At 35.5% G+C, this 17,742-nt stretch overlaps 1 protein-coding gene across 3 annotated transcripts in view; it reads right to left on the bottom strand.

Annotated features, from left to right (window-relative positions):
* Positions 1-17,324, bottom strand: part of LOC116176293 — a 64,626-nt gene extending 47,302 nt beyond the window's left edge. Inside the window, exons 1-2 of one of the 3 annotated variants that reach the window (XM_031494785.1) lie at positions 17,186-17,324; positions 1,489-1,535 (exon numbers count right to left, since the gene is read on the bottom strand). In XM_031494785.1, coding sequence (XP_031350645.1) covers positions 1,489-1,507 — 19 coding nt within the window. In that variant the 5' untranslated portion in view covers positions 1,508-1,535; positions 17,186-17,324. Of the gene's footprint in view, positions 1-1,488; positions 1,536-2,628; positions 2,745-6,901; positions 6,920-17,185 lie in introns of those variants that run through there. The other 2 variants (XM_031494786.1, XM_031494784.1) reach the window with 2 other exon arrangements.
* Between the last annotated feature and the right edge of the window lie 418 nt (positions 17,325-17,742).

Raw genomic sequence — 17,742 nt, 5'->3', positions numbered from 1 at the left:
AAAGGTGTAAATTACCTTATTCTCATTCCGACATTTCGCTTCTTGAGGATTTCAATGCCAAGACCATTTCGAAATAACATACTTAGTTCGCGGGGAATTTGCATTCGGGTGACCTACAAAAAGTATTGTTATGTAAACAATGCCATGTAGATTGTAGACGTTATTACGATCTTTTGAACACCCTGTATATGACAATATTTCAATTTTATTAGGTGTAAATCTAGGAGATTATTTACGAATAAGCACAACGTTGGTTTATTGTATTTGAATTTGTGTCTCAGTGTGGTTTTTCCATTTTGAAGTTTTGTAATTCCGTACTTCATGTTTAAATTTTATCGCTTTTGCAAATTGTTTTTGTGTATTTAATTGTAAAACGTGAAATGTAGGGGCGTTTGCGATAAGAAGCTTTTAATTGGACGAAATTTAATTAATGCATTTGGTCTTTTACCAAGGTGTGCGCGTAATTTCGGTGTAAGTGGGGACGCGTTTTTTCAAAGTTGACGTTACCAAGTCTAATTGTGATTGGCAATTGATTTGATAAATCCTGAAGAAGGAGTTGATCTTATAGTGGAAGTAGTGTTTCCTTAAATACTCGAATCAACGTAAAAAGCGTAAGTAAAAGTTTTTAAAACTGTTTGTCAGTTTTCAGAAAAAGTTAGTTCGAGTGTTAGTAAACAAAGTAGTTGCCTGATTAGACAAAGCTAAAAGTTTCAACTGTTCGAGCAGCCCGTCCAAAATTTTTCATCTTGTTTACCAAGCCAGTTTGAGCCATCAGGTTCAGTTTAATAAAGAAAAGGTAAAGTTTCCTGAAGCTGACATCGATAAGTGCAAACCTTTCATGACCAAATTATATGGATTATAAGAAAAAAAGATTTTTATTTTTAATCATCGACAGCCTGCGTGCGAGGAATTATGTCCAAACAAGTTTTGTAAGATTGTCTTTTTTGCAGGAATTTTGTATTAATTGTTTCGTGTGTTTCAGAATAATTTTTTTTATTGTCAATCAATTAATTGTGTGTGTACTCGAATCCCTTGTGCGACCCAGATGGAGTCTTCAGTGTCAGATTTTTCTAATAAAATTTTTGGAAAAATTGTCGGAAGTTGACCTATAGTAAAGACTTGAAGGTAAAGAGACAAAATCACTATACAGCAAGTACAAATAAGAAAAATCGGACAATTATAATTTATAGGTATTAAAGTGACATTTGAGAAAATGGAGGTGAAAAGGACCTCTACCACCCCTGGTTTAAAACCAAACTAGAACGAGTCTCTCGATACAATTATGAATTGAGCAACATTGTTTTACGGTTAAGTTAACGTTTAGTAATCGAAAGAGTATGAGAACACGGAATAAAATATATCGCTTTACAGTAACCGATACTCTTACTTAATAACATTTATATTGGCAAAGAAAGTAAAACTTAGATATTATGCAATTACATTCCAGATCGATTATGTGAAATAATGGAGATTTTAAGTATACATTACCTTGCATCTTCCTTTTCATTTTGGTGTGGCATGGAATTGCGAGGCCTCTGTAACAAAAACGCATCCACATTAATTATTTAACGTATATTATCCTAGAATCGGTAGGAATGTGTATGCTAATGCAGAATTTACTAAAAGTAAAAGCATAAAAGTAAGGGAACTGGTTTATAAACTTCTTTCACTTTCTTAATGATTACTCTACATACGCAACTTGTATATGTCGGAAGTTACTCCCTAATATGGTAAGGCCATAAGTATTGGAACAATTAGTGGTAAAAGTAGGTCTCCAAAAAACGTATCGAGTTTATATCTGAGGACAATTACAAAATCAAGATATACACATGGATGTAATAAGACAATCACTATTTCGAAATCGCTCTCAGCCACAACATTGTACAAAAAGTACGATTACCTGATCGAAAATTCGTCACCATTTGACCCTGCCACCGAAAAAAAAAGTTTAATTTATCGCTTCTTTAGTATCCTTTCCAATATTCAAGGCCGTCAACAGCTGCAGTTAAATTATGGCGTATCCGCAAATCTGTATGGTTACGTGGCCCAAATTGTCAATTTTTGTTCTCCTAATCTCGGTCATATGTGAGTGTAATAATTAAACAGTAACTGTATCACCCACACCGACGGAATGTTAAGTAACCATTATCTAAAATTATTGGCACAATAATTTCGCGTCAGGCTCCGATACAATTACCTAAGGTGACCGTTCCAGTTTGGGATAATGACCTTTAAATTTTCACAGTAGATGTTTTCCCTTAAAAATACGTGTTTCTAATTTCAATTCGATCAGACTTTCACCTCCTTCACTTCATTTCACTTTAATTGTAATTTTTATTAAATTGCGTGATTTTACTTACGCGGATTGTGTTATGTTAATGAGAGGAATTTGAATTACACACATACGTTCGCGTGTAACGTGTAATTAAGTATTGCAGTTCATTTCACTACTTGAAGTTTTAATTGGTAGCTTCCGCCAAGGTGCGTCCAAGTTTGTGGTCCGTAATCATTCTAGACTGTTTTTTGTATCCACTTTTTTAGAACAATTTCACATGTGATGGGTATCAGTCGATATTTTCAAGGAATCGAATTGTCTTAACCCAGAACCCATGATAAATTTACACTTACCCCATTATATGAGCGGAAATTCACTTTGCTTCACTTGGTACACTACTTGATCACACCAGTCAACAGTTCAAGTGCTTGGTACAAACCATAAGGAAAATGATTGTGGAGAAGCAACATTTGTATGGATAAAAAACGGAAGTTCTTATAATTTGTCATCTACTGCACTGAGCTTATCAAGTGGAAGTTTTTCCATTGACGTCATTAAGAAATATATCGTAGGATTTTCCATCACTTTTAAATGACCAAAGACAGGACCATCACTAACGTGACGAATTAATGACCTTTCAGAGCAATGAGGATGTGGGACCAGATGTTTGTTTCGAAAATGTAAACACTACCAAAGAGTAACCAGAAGTAGTCGGTGTGGTTCAAGAGACAAGAGTTGAAGTTTCGAGATGAGCTTTTTCTCCGACACCACTTAATGAAGAATTTCTCAAATGAATAATAATTTATTTAATTAACAGTAATTAGCCCTATTCAATTTCAAGGTCGACATTGAAAAAAGGATTAAGGAAATAACACAAAACCGCATTGAACGAAATGGTGCTTTCGCGACAGAAAACGGAATGTTCAGAAAAGTTTGATACAATTCTCATACCGCGTGACCATTATTGCTGACTGATGAGCATTTTCCGGTATAAAAACACTGACACGTGATCAGCGTAATTCAGACTCAGACTTGTCTTCTAGTACACCGTTTGAAATTAAAACACAGTCTCACACCACTTAGTAAAAAGAAGATTTGCTATCTTCAGTACAGGACCAACTGTATAAGGCATTTCCTGTTGACGAAGAAACCAGAAGATAGATACCATTAACCAGAAGACCGTCAATCGTCTCTCCTACGTATCAACGAGAGAATATCATTAAACGACTGTTAAGGATATATGCTTTAAATGTTCTATATTTAGTGTAAACTGAATGACTGAATTGTTTAATACATTTTTTATATTATTTTACTAATTGACGTTTTAACATTGTCATTGTTATAATAGAGCCAGGGTGATTACATTAGGAAAACGTTCAATCACGATGTTCGCGGGGCAAATCTCCATCTACGTGGACCGATCGGTGTAGTTAGTTTTGTTGAGAAAGTTATTCAAATCTGCCTTTTTGTATTTTCCGTCTCTTTTCCTTAATCATTGACGTGCGCGTTGCTGTTCGTTTAGAGAAGGTCAAGCTCTCCCGGTGTTGTAAATTTGTAAATTTGAATACGCCTTTACTTTACTTGACCTATGTCCACCTGAAAAGGGATTTATCGGGTATTATAATATTTTCATTTTACTTTTTCTCTTTCTGGTTAGTGATTGGCTAACTTGTAACGATTTATTCTCAATTTTAGCTTTTGTTTGAGGTTTGCTCTCTTAGCGCCAGCGCGTGCAAGTCGGCAGCGGGCATAGTTTCAAATTGGTTTCTTTGGATTACCTTTTACGTTGTATCTACCTGGACATTACCTATGCCGTACGTGGATGACTGTGAATTTTTATTTGGACTCGCCATGTTATTAAGGATTTGTTTTGGCGGGTCAATTGGTAAATGAGTTTCTACATTACCGGCTGATTTCACCGCCATTCCAGTGTAATTGATCCCGGGATACCGCCTCTACCTGTAACCTTGTTACATCGGAGTTTATATCTGGAGATAGTAACTGCAAGTATCAACGAAACCCCTTTGCAGATTAACGACCCTGTAAATAGCTCCGTTATACCTGTTGTTTTTGTTGCTACCGAAGATTTTATTTTACCGAAACCGAGAACCGCTTTTGTCCACGTTACTACGAAGATTCATTTCTGTTAGTTTGTTTACATTATATCCCCCAGGATAGCTGTGTTATACGAGATATTAGCTACCGATTGCGATTCTTTGTCAATTAGTTTTTGAAGTTACCGAAACACTGTCCGAAGCTGCAAGATTTAGTTACGTTATTTGTTTTACTCCAAAGAAGCGGCTAATACTGTCTTGGTTGTTTTGATGAATTGAAATTTAGTTAGCATCGAGTACTTTTCTTGAATTTAACGTCACATGCATGCTTTTATACCACGAGATTATATGGATAATTCGTGGTCGACAAAAATTTTACTTTTGCTAGTGCAAATTCATTCGAATTATTGATTTGTATTGATTACTAATTACAGTTTTAATATCCGATTGCTTCCGTGCCAGACGTTAGCATTGCTGTTTCGCAATATTTTATGTGGCGCGCTATTCACTACTCCTCTTGTTTGTTTGTCGTGTTTTTTTCTGTTACAGAAAAGCGGAACGCGCCCTCTTGAGCTCAAAAGGTTGCCACTCCAAGTTCACTTGACGATTATAGCTCCGTTGTTTTTTGCGGAAGCCTGTTTTGACGGTAATATTTTCTCTGACTACGTGTTGATCCCATTTTGTTAAAAGTCAAGTTAAATTCAAACATTGACATCAATATATTAGCGCAACCTATTTGTAGATAGTTGAGGTTATTGATTAAATTGCAATCGATTGTGACGTCAATTATTGTATATGTTCTATCCCTATCAAGTATTTTCTTCATTTCAAGAGCAGAACAAACCTGCCTGCCTTGTTTCCCCTTTTGGAAAGTATCCTCTCCTTTCTTTTTGACATTTATTAAAGACTAAGTGGCGCCTATCCGGTTGACTATTACTACATTTCCCTTTTTTTACAAGAACCCCGATATTCTCCCCGACCCACCTCTACTTTGCCTGAGCATAGCGTGTGCTTATCTTAAGGTAATTTTGTACTATTTGTCCAAAGTGAACGTAACGACATTATTATTTAACCTCAAAGCGGAGTCAAGTGTATGAAAAATGCCGTTAACCTTTGTTGTTTGAAAACGTTTTCATTTTTGGTGTAAATGTTTGCTCAATTTACGATTATGTTTTGGTTACATGGTCTTGACCCGAAGTTTAAATTTATACATTTGGTCATTTATTTAAATATGTCGAAGTTATCGAATTGTATGATGTGACTGACTTGTTTGCAAACTAACACTTTTCGCCCTGAAGAGACAGTCACACACTGTAACCAAACTTGTTACGACATCTAAGGCTGTGGAATTCTTGCACTAGTTTCAAAGTGACCCGTCCCAGTGACGAGACCCTGCTAATAAAAACTCTTCGGTTTACAATCTGTGTGCTATATGAGTTGCAATTCACTAATTTCCACATTTCTGCTTGTTGACATAGAATTTGCCATCCAAAGCCATGTAATTTTTGCTTATAACAAAAGGATTTTATTGTACAAAAGATGAGTCACCTGTTGTACAGATATTTTGTTTTGTTATCTGCGTGTACCCCAACCACTTCTTGCGTCCGAAAACTCTGTCCACCTAGAAGACGAATTAATGTTTTAGAATTTCGGCCCGTTAAGTAATTATTAGCAGGTTTTTGTTTCCTATGGTAATTTAAAAGGAGCCGTTTTTTGTTTTACATTAAGTTTACGGCACCGCATCTACAGCTTTTGCTTTTTCTTGCACAGTAATTTCTATGGCTCAGTTTAATTGCAAGGTAAACTTTCTGCTACTTTCCGTTTCATGAATTATAAGGGAGAGATATTGTTTCGCTTTCCTGCATTTGCTTTCCCGTAGACACCACTAATTAATTTTTGTTTTGCTGTTTTGATGCTGCTATTTGCTGAACTCGTCCAATTCCCGGAGTTACCGTTTGCTCAGATCGAGTTTATCAGAAATCAATAATCGAGTGGTCAATTCAAAAACAAGAAGTGTTAAACAATAGAAGTAGGAAATTTTTCGACGAGTAGATACTGTGACAAAATTCAAAAAACAAAATGGAAAAAAATACTGAAAAAGAAATGATTTTATATGCAGACGTGGCTAGGGATTGACAACGAAGTCTAGGTAACCCTTAAATAGCTTTAAATGAAATAATAATTCTAGATTCGTCTGCATTGCAAAATAAAAATAAAAACGCTAAAAAAATAAAATAAAACACTGAATAGCCTGATGATTGGGAACGTATAATAACAAAACATTTATAACAGCATCTAAAAATAAAAGATAATAAAACTTTAAAATAATCGAAAATGGCGGTGCTTAACAGCGACTAAAAATATCACTAAGCAAAGTAATTAAGAAGTACACAGTCAGTTATCTTTTATATAACTACTAGCTTGCTTGGATCATCAAATGCCCCAGCAAAACTTTGCCCTGACTGCTAATAATATTAATAAGTTTTGCAAACAACCGCATAAATACAAAAAAAACGACTTTGGGATAATGATGGCTCAATACTCAATAGTCTCTCCATTATCACCTACTCACCGCTTGCTCCTTTGTGCAACCTCTCTGAACACATATAGAACAGAAGTTTGAGCGAGACTAAATTTGGGAATTAAAATTAAATCGCTCCCACTTAATTGTAATTAAGTCAATAACTTAGCTTAAATGTCGGACAAGCAAAAAAATGTGATAAAGAATCCGAAACCACTACTATGACGCCATAAAAAGACCAGGTAATTGGCATTAAAATCGCGGAATTTGGAAAATGAAATTTCCGACCTTAGAAGAACTCACTCACACACACTCGCGGGTGAAAGGCAACTTTACATCACTACAATGACTATTAATAATCAGTTTTTTCAAACGCAAGAGAGTGCAATGTCATCCCAGCCATCAAACGCTAATTGTAACAAATTTAAAACCGACGACGCTCTCATTCAAATGTCAGCGGCTACGTCTGGTAAAAATGCGAAGCACTAACAAAAAAAATGTTGCGCCCTCTCAACAATGGATATAAATAACAGTTGTTAAAATAACTGTAGGTTTTTTATGTACATATTAACAACATTTATCTTACTATTGTTTAAATGTCACAAGTTGCGCGATACAGGAACGTTACTTTATAGTGTGAACGGCATAACCGCACAACATTTTTATCTGCGTCATGTTCGGTTATTAAATCAAGGATAATCGATTTTATAATTATGCGAAGAATGTGTAACGAACCTCTCCTTAATATTTAGCACGGTCCTTATCGTTACGTACATTAGCGATGAGTCTGGGGTGTGCTAATATTACGGTTAAATTTCGATCGATTTCGTTTTCATCATCGACGATGAGTCTCCAAGTGTTACGGAATAATTATATAGGCAATTAGGGCAATTTCTCTTCTGCAAAACCTTGCATAATATTCTAAGTCATCCGGTTGAGTTTTGTATCAAGGAGAATATGAGTATAAATAACGATTTCAAGCAGCTTCATCTACCTATCTGAAAGGCATCGCCGCACAATTATTAATTTTTAAAAAGTCGCAATTCATGATGTTTGTTTCTTTTGTCGAGATCAGTAACTGTAAAATATTCTATAATTGATCTCATTAGACTAACACGTCTGAAAAATATAGAAAACTGGTTACGGTTAATTTAACAAGAAAGAGCGATACGTGAATAGGCTTGCAATAGTTTAAACTTTCCTTCGTGAACCATTAGCTACCGTTTTGTTTATTAATTGCTCCACAAATTTGAAGGGGTAAAGCATGAGGAGCACTAGGAGCTGCAAGAAAGTTGTGTGCCGACATCATAAACGCCACATTTCACTTTTAACAAAATTTCTTGTTGGCACCACTTTCTCAGTTTTGCAAAATACGTCCAACAAAAGAATGTGGTCAAGTCCTTGTCAAAACTGAAAGATGTGATCGCTATAATTAATAAGAGCCTTGGTAAATCGCGATGAGAAATAACGAAAAAAGTTTCTGAAAGCACGTTGCGTAACAATTAACAGCCGGAAAATTGCAAATATCTGGTTACTTGCGCGTATTTTTTATTTCCACCCCGTGTAATTTCCATCGCGTTTAACCTTGATTGTCTTTAAATACCACAACATTAAACCGTTTTATTGAAACTCGAGCCGAGAAGAAATTTTCTTAACAATTATCGTACCCATACAACAGAAAGGAAGTGCATATTTTTTATGTACGTTTCCTGCATAAAACCCAACGAATGTCAATGGCAAGATAATCCTTAAATCGAAATCACTTTCACAACTTTTAATTTAGTTACCAAATGCTTTCGTTTCTAATTAACGGAAACTTTATGTGTGATTAATGCTTCTAATTCGTTAACCGACTGGGAAATTAAATTAAGCACCCACTATATCCTCATTAGTTACAAAAGAATTGGGTAGAAAGCTTACGATTACATTACATAAGCAAATCCTATAAGTACGCTGACATGATTTAGACTTGAAATTACGTAAAACGAAGATTATTTATACACCAAAGTCGCGAAATTTATTGGTGAAAAGTGCAAGTCCAACACTCCCACAACAACAACAAAAAGTCACACGTGTCCCATATTTTAATTTTCATGCTAAAAGGTTAAGGCTGTTAAGACAGCGCGCGTTAAAGTTATTGCTCGATTTCCTAAGATCTGATTACAGTACTTTTCAGTACCTTCATCAAAAAGCTGTAAATAACTTTCGTCACAGCAAGGTAATTATATTGTTATGGCGTTTTTGCAATCTTAATTTAAATTAACATACAAAATTGAACTGTATTTTTCATGTACGGAGATATTATGAAATTCAGTTCTGCGGTAGGAGATTTTAACGATGAGTTAGAAAATGGACCGCGCGTAACATCGGATAATCGAGAGTGAAATTGTGATCGACCTACTCTTACAAGCACTACTTTTTCGATGGACATCGATATTTTCGTATGCAAAGGCTGTGAGAAAATTATTTTGATGTTTGGCTAATGTATTCATACGAAAGTTCAGTCAATATCTACGAGTATAAATCATACGAAATATGTTAATCCGATCTGGAGTTAAGTAATAAAAATCTGATGGAATTGTCGTTACTTTGCCCAATTACGAGTAAGTGTATTGCATGTGTAAGGGCGATAAAAGTAGATCTAGCACAATTCATACTGGCCAATGTGAACTACTTACCTTCTAAAAGGCCAATAACATTTAATGTATTAAAGATATCTTTCAAGTTAAGTTCATCGTATTTCTGTGGAATGTCACATTTATAACCAAACAATCCAGAAAACTAGTTTGGGTCCAACTCTGTTAATATTGGCGACTGTGACACTAAATTTATTACATGAGGAATAAAACCATTTGCTTTAAATGTGGTTAAATTCCCAAATGTAATAACCTTTAGCTTAGGTCACTTGCAAATCTGCGAGAATCACGCTCAGATCCAGACATTCAAGTTATGCATCATATCTATAGTCAGCTCATGTAGTATATTCAATCCCGTGGGTGTGACGTTAGGTCTCTCAGTATACATTATTTAATTTTTTGTTAGGGTCTCTATTCTATTCTCTATTCTATTCGCAGGGGAGCACTTAGGCACCACCACTTACCCCGTTTCTTTCGCAACTGAGTTCAGAGCCCGTTCCTCTCAATGAAGGATAGGACCCTGTTTAGCCTAAGTTGCTTCACCCTCCCCGGTTCCAGATAGCTGTTTCCAAGGAGTTGATGTCTGTCCCTGATCAAAGCGCCACAGTGACAGACCACATGCTCGGTAGTTTCATCTACCTCGCCACAGAACCTACACGTGAGCTCCTCCGCCGATGATCTTCATAATTTGAGTTCTATTCAGTTTACGAAGCTTAGAAGACCCTGATTTGCCAGGGGGGCCTGTTAAAAAGGCATTGGACTGTCTGGTTACTTGTTGCCACTGAGACTGGAATTGACTGGTGACCAAGTCTTTAATCTTAGCCCTGACAACGGAGGGAGCAATCTCTAGGGTAGGCTCGGGCCCTACGAAGACCCCACCACTGCCTTCACGTGTCCGGAACAAAGATCACAAAACCTTCTTCATAAATTTCATTTATTATACAAAGGTTAATAAAATAAACTACCTAGACAGTATAAATCTAGATTCGCAACCCTCAGAAACGTGAGCTAGGCGATGTATAGAATGAAAGTCGAGAAAATGTTGGACTTTTTCCGTTTTTCAAAGAAGTAAAGGAGGGTTCTGAGGAGGAAATGTGTTATTACCACTTTTAAAGTAGAGAAAATGACCTAGAAGACGATGTATGCGCGGGCTCTGTAACCCAATTACTTCCAGAGATACAACTCTGTGAATATTGACAAGTTTATTTATATATAAATTTTCAAGAATAATATCCCTTACGTAAATTACTGTCACAATTATTTTCTGGCGATCTTTGGGGGGACGAAGAGGCATCGCATGAACTTGAACTTCCTCGTCCGATATTTTCAGGTTGAAGAGAGCAGACGCTATCAAGGTTGTCTGGAGGTGACTCCACGTTTTCGTAGATGACCTCTTCATCTAACTAACTCGTCATCACATGCCAGCCTTCGTACAAGAACACAAACCAGAGCAGAGCAGCCGTTTTTACCTCGGTTTTTCCGCCTGCAGAACAGATTCTTCAGAAGAAGCGAAGGAGTTGGGTTCGGCATCATGAAGATAGGAAGTAGGTCCTGATCCGTGGCTGTCCATCCCCATAGTATTGGATTCTTTTTGACCCCCAGCCACTTCTATACCTGGTGGTACACCGGAAATGAATGACATTTGGTTGCATCTTTCGTGGGTGGAAAACGTGCTAGATTGATCTTAGCATTTGCAGAAAGAGATGAAGTTTTGGTATATTGAACTGCTAGCTACAGGAAAAATAGTCGTAACTAAGTTGTTGTATGGTGAAGGGGCTGATCTTCTAGGTACGTAGGTAGAGGGCCATTATATTGAACTCGCATGCTTTCTCTACTTTTTCATGGCTTGTGTCCGGCTGCAAAAACACGTCCAAGCCTTGCTTTTGTGATAATCAAACAGCTAATCAGATAAACAATTGACCCACCAGATATTATCAATATTATTTATTTAGTATGTTTAAAATAACTATGCTATAAAACTCCTGAAATTATTATAATTAACTATTAATGGATACTTAACACTAATATTAATTACATATTTTCGTTTTTGAAGAATATTTTACCATATAATTAACATTGACAATATTTCAAAAACATTTTGCTATATTGTTTATCTTTTAGCAGCACATAGGTTATAGAGCCCGCACATAACTCGTCTTGTACGTAATTTTATCTATGTACTTTAAAAGTGATAATAACACATTTCCTCCTCAGAATACTCCTTCACTTCTGCTTTTGCGAAAAATTGAAAAAAGTCCAAATTTTTTTCGATTTTCACCCTGTACATCGGTTGCCTTACGTTTCTGATTGTTGCAAATCTAAATTTATACTGTATTCATTCAATTCAATTCATTCAAATTCATTATTAACGAGTTCCTAGCGAGTTTATAATTTTGCGGTGTCTGCCCGTCTCTCCGTTAGCACGATATCTCGAAAACGAATCGACCGATTACGATGATATTTTGCCGGTGGATTTTTTATCGAATTTGTAGATCGAAGTTCGTGAATTGGAAATGTAGTCCAGGAAGGAAGACTCTCTTGACATCTCTCCGTTAATTATGAACCGAATTGCATGAAATTCAATATGGGCATAGCTTTAGGCATATAATGCACAATGCCAAAAGTTATGCCTAATTGATTCACATTTACTCTTTTCGCATTTCGACCATTTCTGAACCGAATCGCATTTTTTTTATTTATGAAGGTATTTAAATGAAATGTGATACATAGGTGCTTGAAATAAAAGCAAATGTAACTCTAGTTTTAAAATTTGGTTTTTGGTTTTGTTTATGGAAGCATTTTAATGAAATTGTATACATATGCACTTGGAAGAAAAGCAAATCTAACACCAGGTTCAAAATTTCGTTTTGCTCATGCTATATCCATACCCAGGAGCTCGTTCGCTGTATTTGTTTACACGTTTATTTATTCTTCGGACACACGTGTGATAAACTTTTTGAAAGTTTTTTTCTAAAACAATCATGACCGTTTAAAAAACCAATCAATAAGAAAAATCCCCCAACCGTTCATTGGACAACCACCACAAAATTGTTTAATCTTCTCCAACGGAAACGAAAGGTGAAGGGTTTTGGGGAGGTATACATTTTGAGTTTTGATGCTGTCGTAGAACTTTAGCGATTGTTTAAATTAAAAACTAAATGAAGAAAAAATGATAAAATACGGCACTGTATAATTTTTTATTAAACGAGTACACCGGCTTGATTTCAATACGTGGTGCAAGTGAAATGTTTTACTTATGTTATTATTTATTATTATTATTATATTATTAATTATGTTATGTGTTAGCACAATCCAAAACGATAACCACGTTTAGGTACATATTGATATACCTTTGCATTCTATACATACTATTCCAGGGGGGAGGGAGGGCTATAGCACCGGGACCCAGGCATTTTAAGGTCTACAAACACAACACATATATTTATGAGATGGGTTTCAGTTATTGTTTTTAGCGCATTTGATTCTCAAAAAGGAGCTTATAGGTAAGCTGTTCTGGTGGCTTTAAGCTTTTTATGAATCGATGAAGGTCTCGGCAACGGAATAACGTACAACTTTCGGGTTTTCGGCATTATATTCGTACTATCGTGTTATTCCTGAATCGCTCAGTCTAATCGCTACCGGTCTGTCAGGCGACACGGAGCGGCCGTTTGCCCATTCGTTGGGCGGCTTTTATCAATGTACCGATATCTAGATAATGGAATAGCGTAGGGGGTTTTCAGCATTAGTTTCGTACTGTCGAGTTATTCCTACATCATTTAGTTTGAAAGCTGAAAGTTGATAATTTATGAATTTCCTTTAAATGTCTCCTTTTATAAATCGATCGAGTTATCGACAACGAAATACCATACAGTCTTGGGGTTTTCAGCATTAGGTTCGTATTATGGAGGTATTCCTGCATTAGCAGACACACAGCGCCTTTTATGAATAGATCGTGAAAATCTTCATTATGAAATCCCACCCGTGTGTCTCGGAATGTTAACAGAACAAGTAAAAAGAGCACAGATTGTATTCATTCATTTCAGCAACCTATAACGTGCCTGGCATTTAGATGAATTCGTGGATAAACAAAATCTTTCCGCACAAGCAACTTCAAAAGCGTTACTAACGCAAGAAAAACATTAAAACACAAGATATACGAGTACAACAACATGCACCAAAATATTGCTATGATATCAGTTTGCGTAATTATTTTATGTTTATTAGAAAGACTGATTAGGCGTGTTTTTTTATTTAAAGATTTATTAGGCAATTAATAGATGAAAATGCTAAATTATTGCTTTTACTTAAAGTGATAGAATATTGTAAAATGACTAAAGTGTAGGTAAGTGTTTTTTGTATAAAATTCGAGACATAGAGTTTCAAATTATCACAACTTTATATTCAGAGTTTTTAAAATTAAGTTACAGTCTTTTTAATTGTCGTTTGTGCTGTTTGATTACCATTTGGTTAGATTTAATTTTGCTAGTATTGGGGAAAGATAGATTTTAAGGTGTCGCGTGTGTTTATGAACGCAATAAATTTAGAGTCATGTGTAATTTGGGCAAAAGTCAAGTGTGTGATTTAAAAATTGTTTGTGAAAATAAATGAAATTAAATTTTGTTTGTAAATCTAGTTTGTAGCCGTTTTCAGTGAAGAGTAGTGGGGAGACAGTCTGGTGCTTTATACAGCAAGACATACCTATACATGTTTGTGGGGGGCTGCAATCCCTGGCACAGTGTTAAAGTTATACATATTATTTTTGATTAAAAGTTACCTTTCGATATACTAATCAACTACTTTTTGGATGTTTGTCGAAACATTTGTATTCCCGAGTTTTACAGGACACACATGTTCGTTGTTCAAGTACAAGTCATGTGTTTGGGGTGTCCAAAATAAGCATGTCTATCATGGGGATCTCGAAAACCATATAAGATACGAAGATAGTCAAATTAAGGAAGAGTTGTGTAATTAAAGAGTAGTTTATTATATGCCGCAAAAAAAAACCAGAAGGTTCCGATTACTTCAGAAGATATTCTAGAAAAAACGAAATTTGCCGATTTTGTTTCCATTTTTTTCTGATCTTATTTGAACAACAGAACAAAAAAAATAAAAACACATTCTCATTGCCACTATTTGAGCTCTACAAGACAGCGGTGAGAGACTTTCAATAGAACGGTTTATTTCGAGGAAATCATCAACAACTCTATTTCTTATACAGAGTGGTTAATGGAGATGGAGTTCTGGTGTGAAAAATACGGTTTAAACATGGTGGCGCACCCGCACACGTCCGAGAATACCTATCGGAAAATTTCCTGGAACAATGGAAAATATGTCCGATAGTTGAGAATTACTTTAAACGTAGTACTGTTTCATTCCGTAGGATCCCCAACAACTGTATCAAAGACAAAATTGCTCAACGGCCATTTTGTTCTATACTACATAGCTATGTAATACTCCTCAAATCTTGTTTTTTAACCAGGACGTAGCAATGTTGGACTGTTTCTACCTACTCAAAATCGTTTTTGTTCAATATCTCGGAAACGATTGCTAGAGTTAAACGCACAAAGGGCAATCAAAGAGTATGATATTACCCAAAAAGTGATTGAAATGCGTTTTTCGTTTATTTCCTTCTAAGGCTTGATATCTCTGTACCAAAAAATTCAAGCGACTCCATTTTCTTCATGGTAGACTGTGCTCAACCATTTGCTCTCCTAGTGCATGTAAAAATCTAGTAAACCTCACTTTTATTTTAGAATAACGTGACTGTGGGGCTCCATTAATCATTTTCTTACTGAATGAGTGAGAATTGGACAAATGAACATGCCAAATTTGGCGATAATCGGAAATATTCATTCTTGGCATGAGGATAAATCCAAGTCTATAAATTTCCCCTTCTTCATCATCTTCCAGAAAACGAATTTGTTTTCATTACACTCCGATTAAAGTCAAAATAAAAAATTAAGATCTTAGAACTTTTCAAAAGGGTTGAAGCGATCGTAAATAGTAAAATTGTATAAATCTATTATTATCTTTTTAATTGGTAGCTATCCATCTTATAAAGGCTCAAAACAGGGTGATATTGACTAAGTGGATTGATAAAGACACTAAACCTTCCCCATACTTCTTTTAATACCTGAAATAATTAAAAGAAGTATGGGGAAGGTTTAGTGTCTTTATCAATCCACTTAGTTATTATCTTTTTGCCAAGGATATTGTGCGATCTGCGGGACAGTGTTGTTCCGGAATGGCCTATAATTTAGAAGAAGAAACAACCAAAAACCCAAGAGGCATACTATGGAAATCAACATACGATGAAATTAGGAATCTTTTCAGACTGCTGTAAGCAGTAGTTTCTAATGTATATGCACATGATAATTATGAGAGAGACATGTACATTTTTTCATTATAATTACCTATACTCGGCTATTAATGTTATTAATTTGCTATGTAAATATTGTATAAATGTATGTGAGATACGACCCCATTTGGTTTTTTCTATTATATATTTATTGCCCGTGTAACCTTGATACATTTATTTACACCTGTAAGTATCAGTTGTCTACATCATCTTCTGGGAATAAAACCACAAGCACGACAAGCAAATTTCACTTTCCGCACATTCCCTTGTTCGCCCACTTAATTGTTCATATTTCGACAAAAGTCGCGCATTAGGTTAATAGGAAGAATTTCCCTTTTTTAATGTAGACATTCACTTTTCACAGATAAAAATTTATCCTTGACTTTTGGGGTCCTTTCCACCTATCCTAATTACGGATTACAAAATATTCACTAACTTACAACAATAGAAATTGTCAAAAAACGAGTCTAATTACCCAGTTTTATTATTCTACAAATTTCTTTTATTTATACACCCGATAACGATCGAAGTGTGTTCACTTTCATTGCTAAATGCCGTTTAAAAGTTCATTACCGATGCTAAACCTGGTTTACCAACTTTTTTTTTCATTTACGGGTGCTAGATAACAAAGGGGTATTAGGTGTAGGAAGTAATTAAATACAGTGTGTAATTGAATATTTGCAGTGTTTAGGTTAAACGAGCAGCGTTAAGGTAAAAGTCGTGTAATAGGAACGGGTTTTCATTTTGTTTATTTTATGAACTGTTGAGCGTAAAGTATATTAATATACCTACTTTAAATATCACTTGCAAGACAAGTTGGATTGTTAATCCTCAGCTGAAAGTGAAAAGGCAAGTCAGGTGGCTACTGAAAAAATTTTGATGCTCGGTTGTGGCCGCCACAATTTTCAAAAGCGCTACTTTCCACTACATTTTTTACTCAGCTTTGCTCGCAATACCAGAAATTAGTAGCGCGTGTAGCAAAATTGTGACATTCAATTGTCGGCGAAAATTTCCAGTTTTACTCAAATGTTCTTTGATGGGTACCCAATTACTTTCTTGACCTTTCCAAAAAACGTACCAAATTCCAGTATGTATTCTATGGCATGACGGACCACCAATGTCGTAAAGTAATGATTAATTGTTGGGACCGTTCAATGGTTATTACTAGATTATCGCATAACGATAATATCCATTAAAACAAGCACTAGAAAGTAGCAATAAAATGCAGAAATGTACGTGTTTTGGTAACGTCCCGGATCTTCCCGATTTCGAAACGTCGCCTACACTTGCGAAATCGAATTGGCCAGCGCACCCCAAAAATATTTTCCAAAATTTACTTACAGGGGGTAATTCGATCGTCGTCGACTTCCATTATCCTTATTAAAAAATAGCAATCACTTCATTAAACACCACCGAAACTATTTAAACACATCGCGCGAAATATTCCAGCGGGAGGCCTTCTTTGGCCCGTTAAGTGTTGACGCGAGTAGTAGTATGTTGTTAACAAATAAAAAGATATATGAAAGTGTGTTCCGAATTAAAACTCGGATTACATCGGTGACTTTCGCGTCGCAAATTTTTTAAAAATCATATTTTGGTCATTACGGGGACACGTTACCATTCGTAAATATTTTTAATTGAACATTATGTAATAAAGAGACATCTTGTTCCAACGCCCACCGTTACGCTTACAGACACGTTGCTTACATCAATTAAAAAGTTTATTAATCTTTAATGAACATTAAATTTCAATGTCCCTATACCTTTTTGTAATTTATTTTCTCTTGACTTTCGAATTCGCGTTCGCCGTTTTTCGTTGAAAAGTTTCAAAATTAAGTGATTATAGTAATCAATGGGTACTTTTTGTACTCGTACGTTTAAATTGCAATTGTGAACGT

This window comes from Photinus pyralis, unplaced genomic scaffold, assembly GCF_008802855.1.
Source record: "Photinus pyralis isolate 1611_PpyrPB1 unplaced genomic scaffold, Ppyr1.3 Ppyr1.4_LG7, whole genome shotgun sequence".
NCBI lineage: Eukaryota > Metazoa > Arthropoda > Insecta > Coleoptera > Lampyridae > Photinus > Photinus pyralis.
The sequence above is the reverse complement of the archived record's forward strand: the minus strand, read 5'-3'. Positions and strand labels throughout refer to the sequence as shown.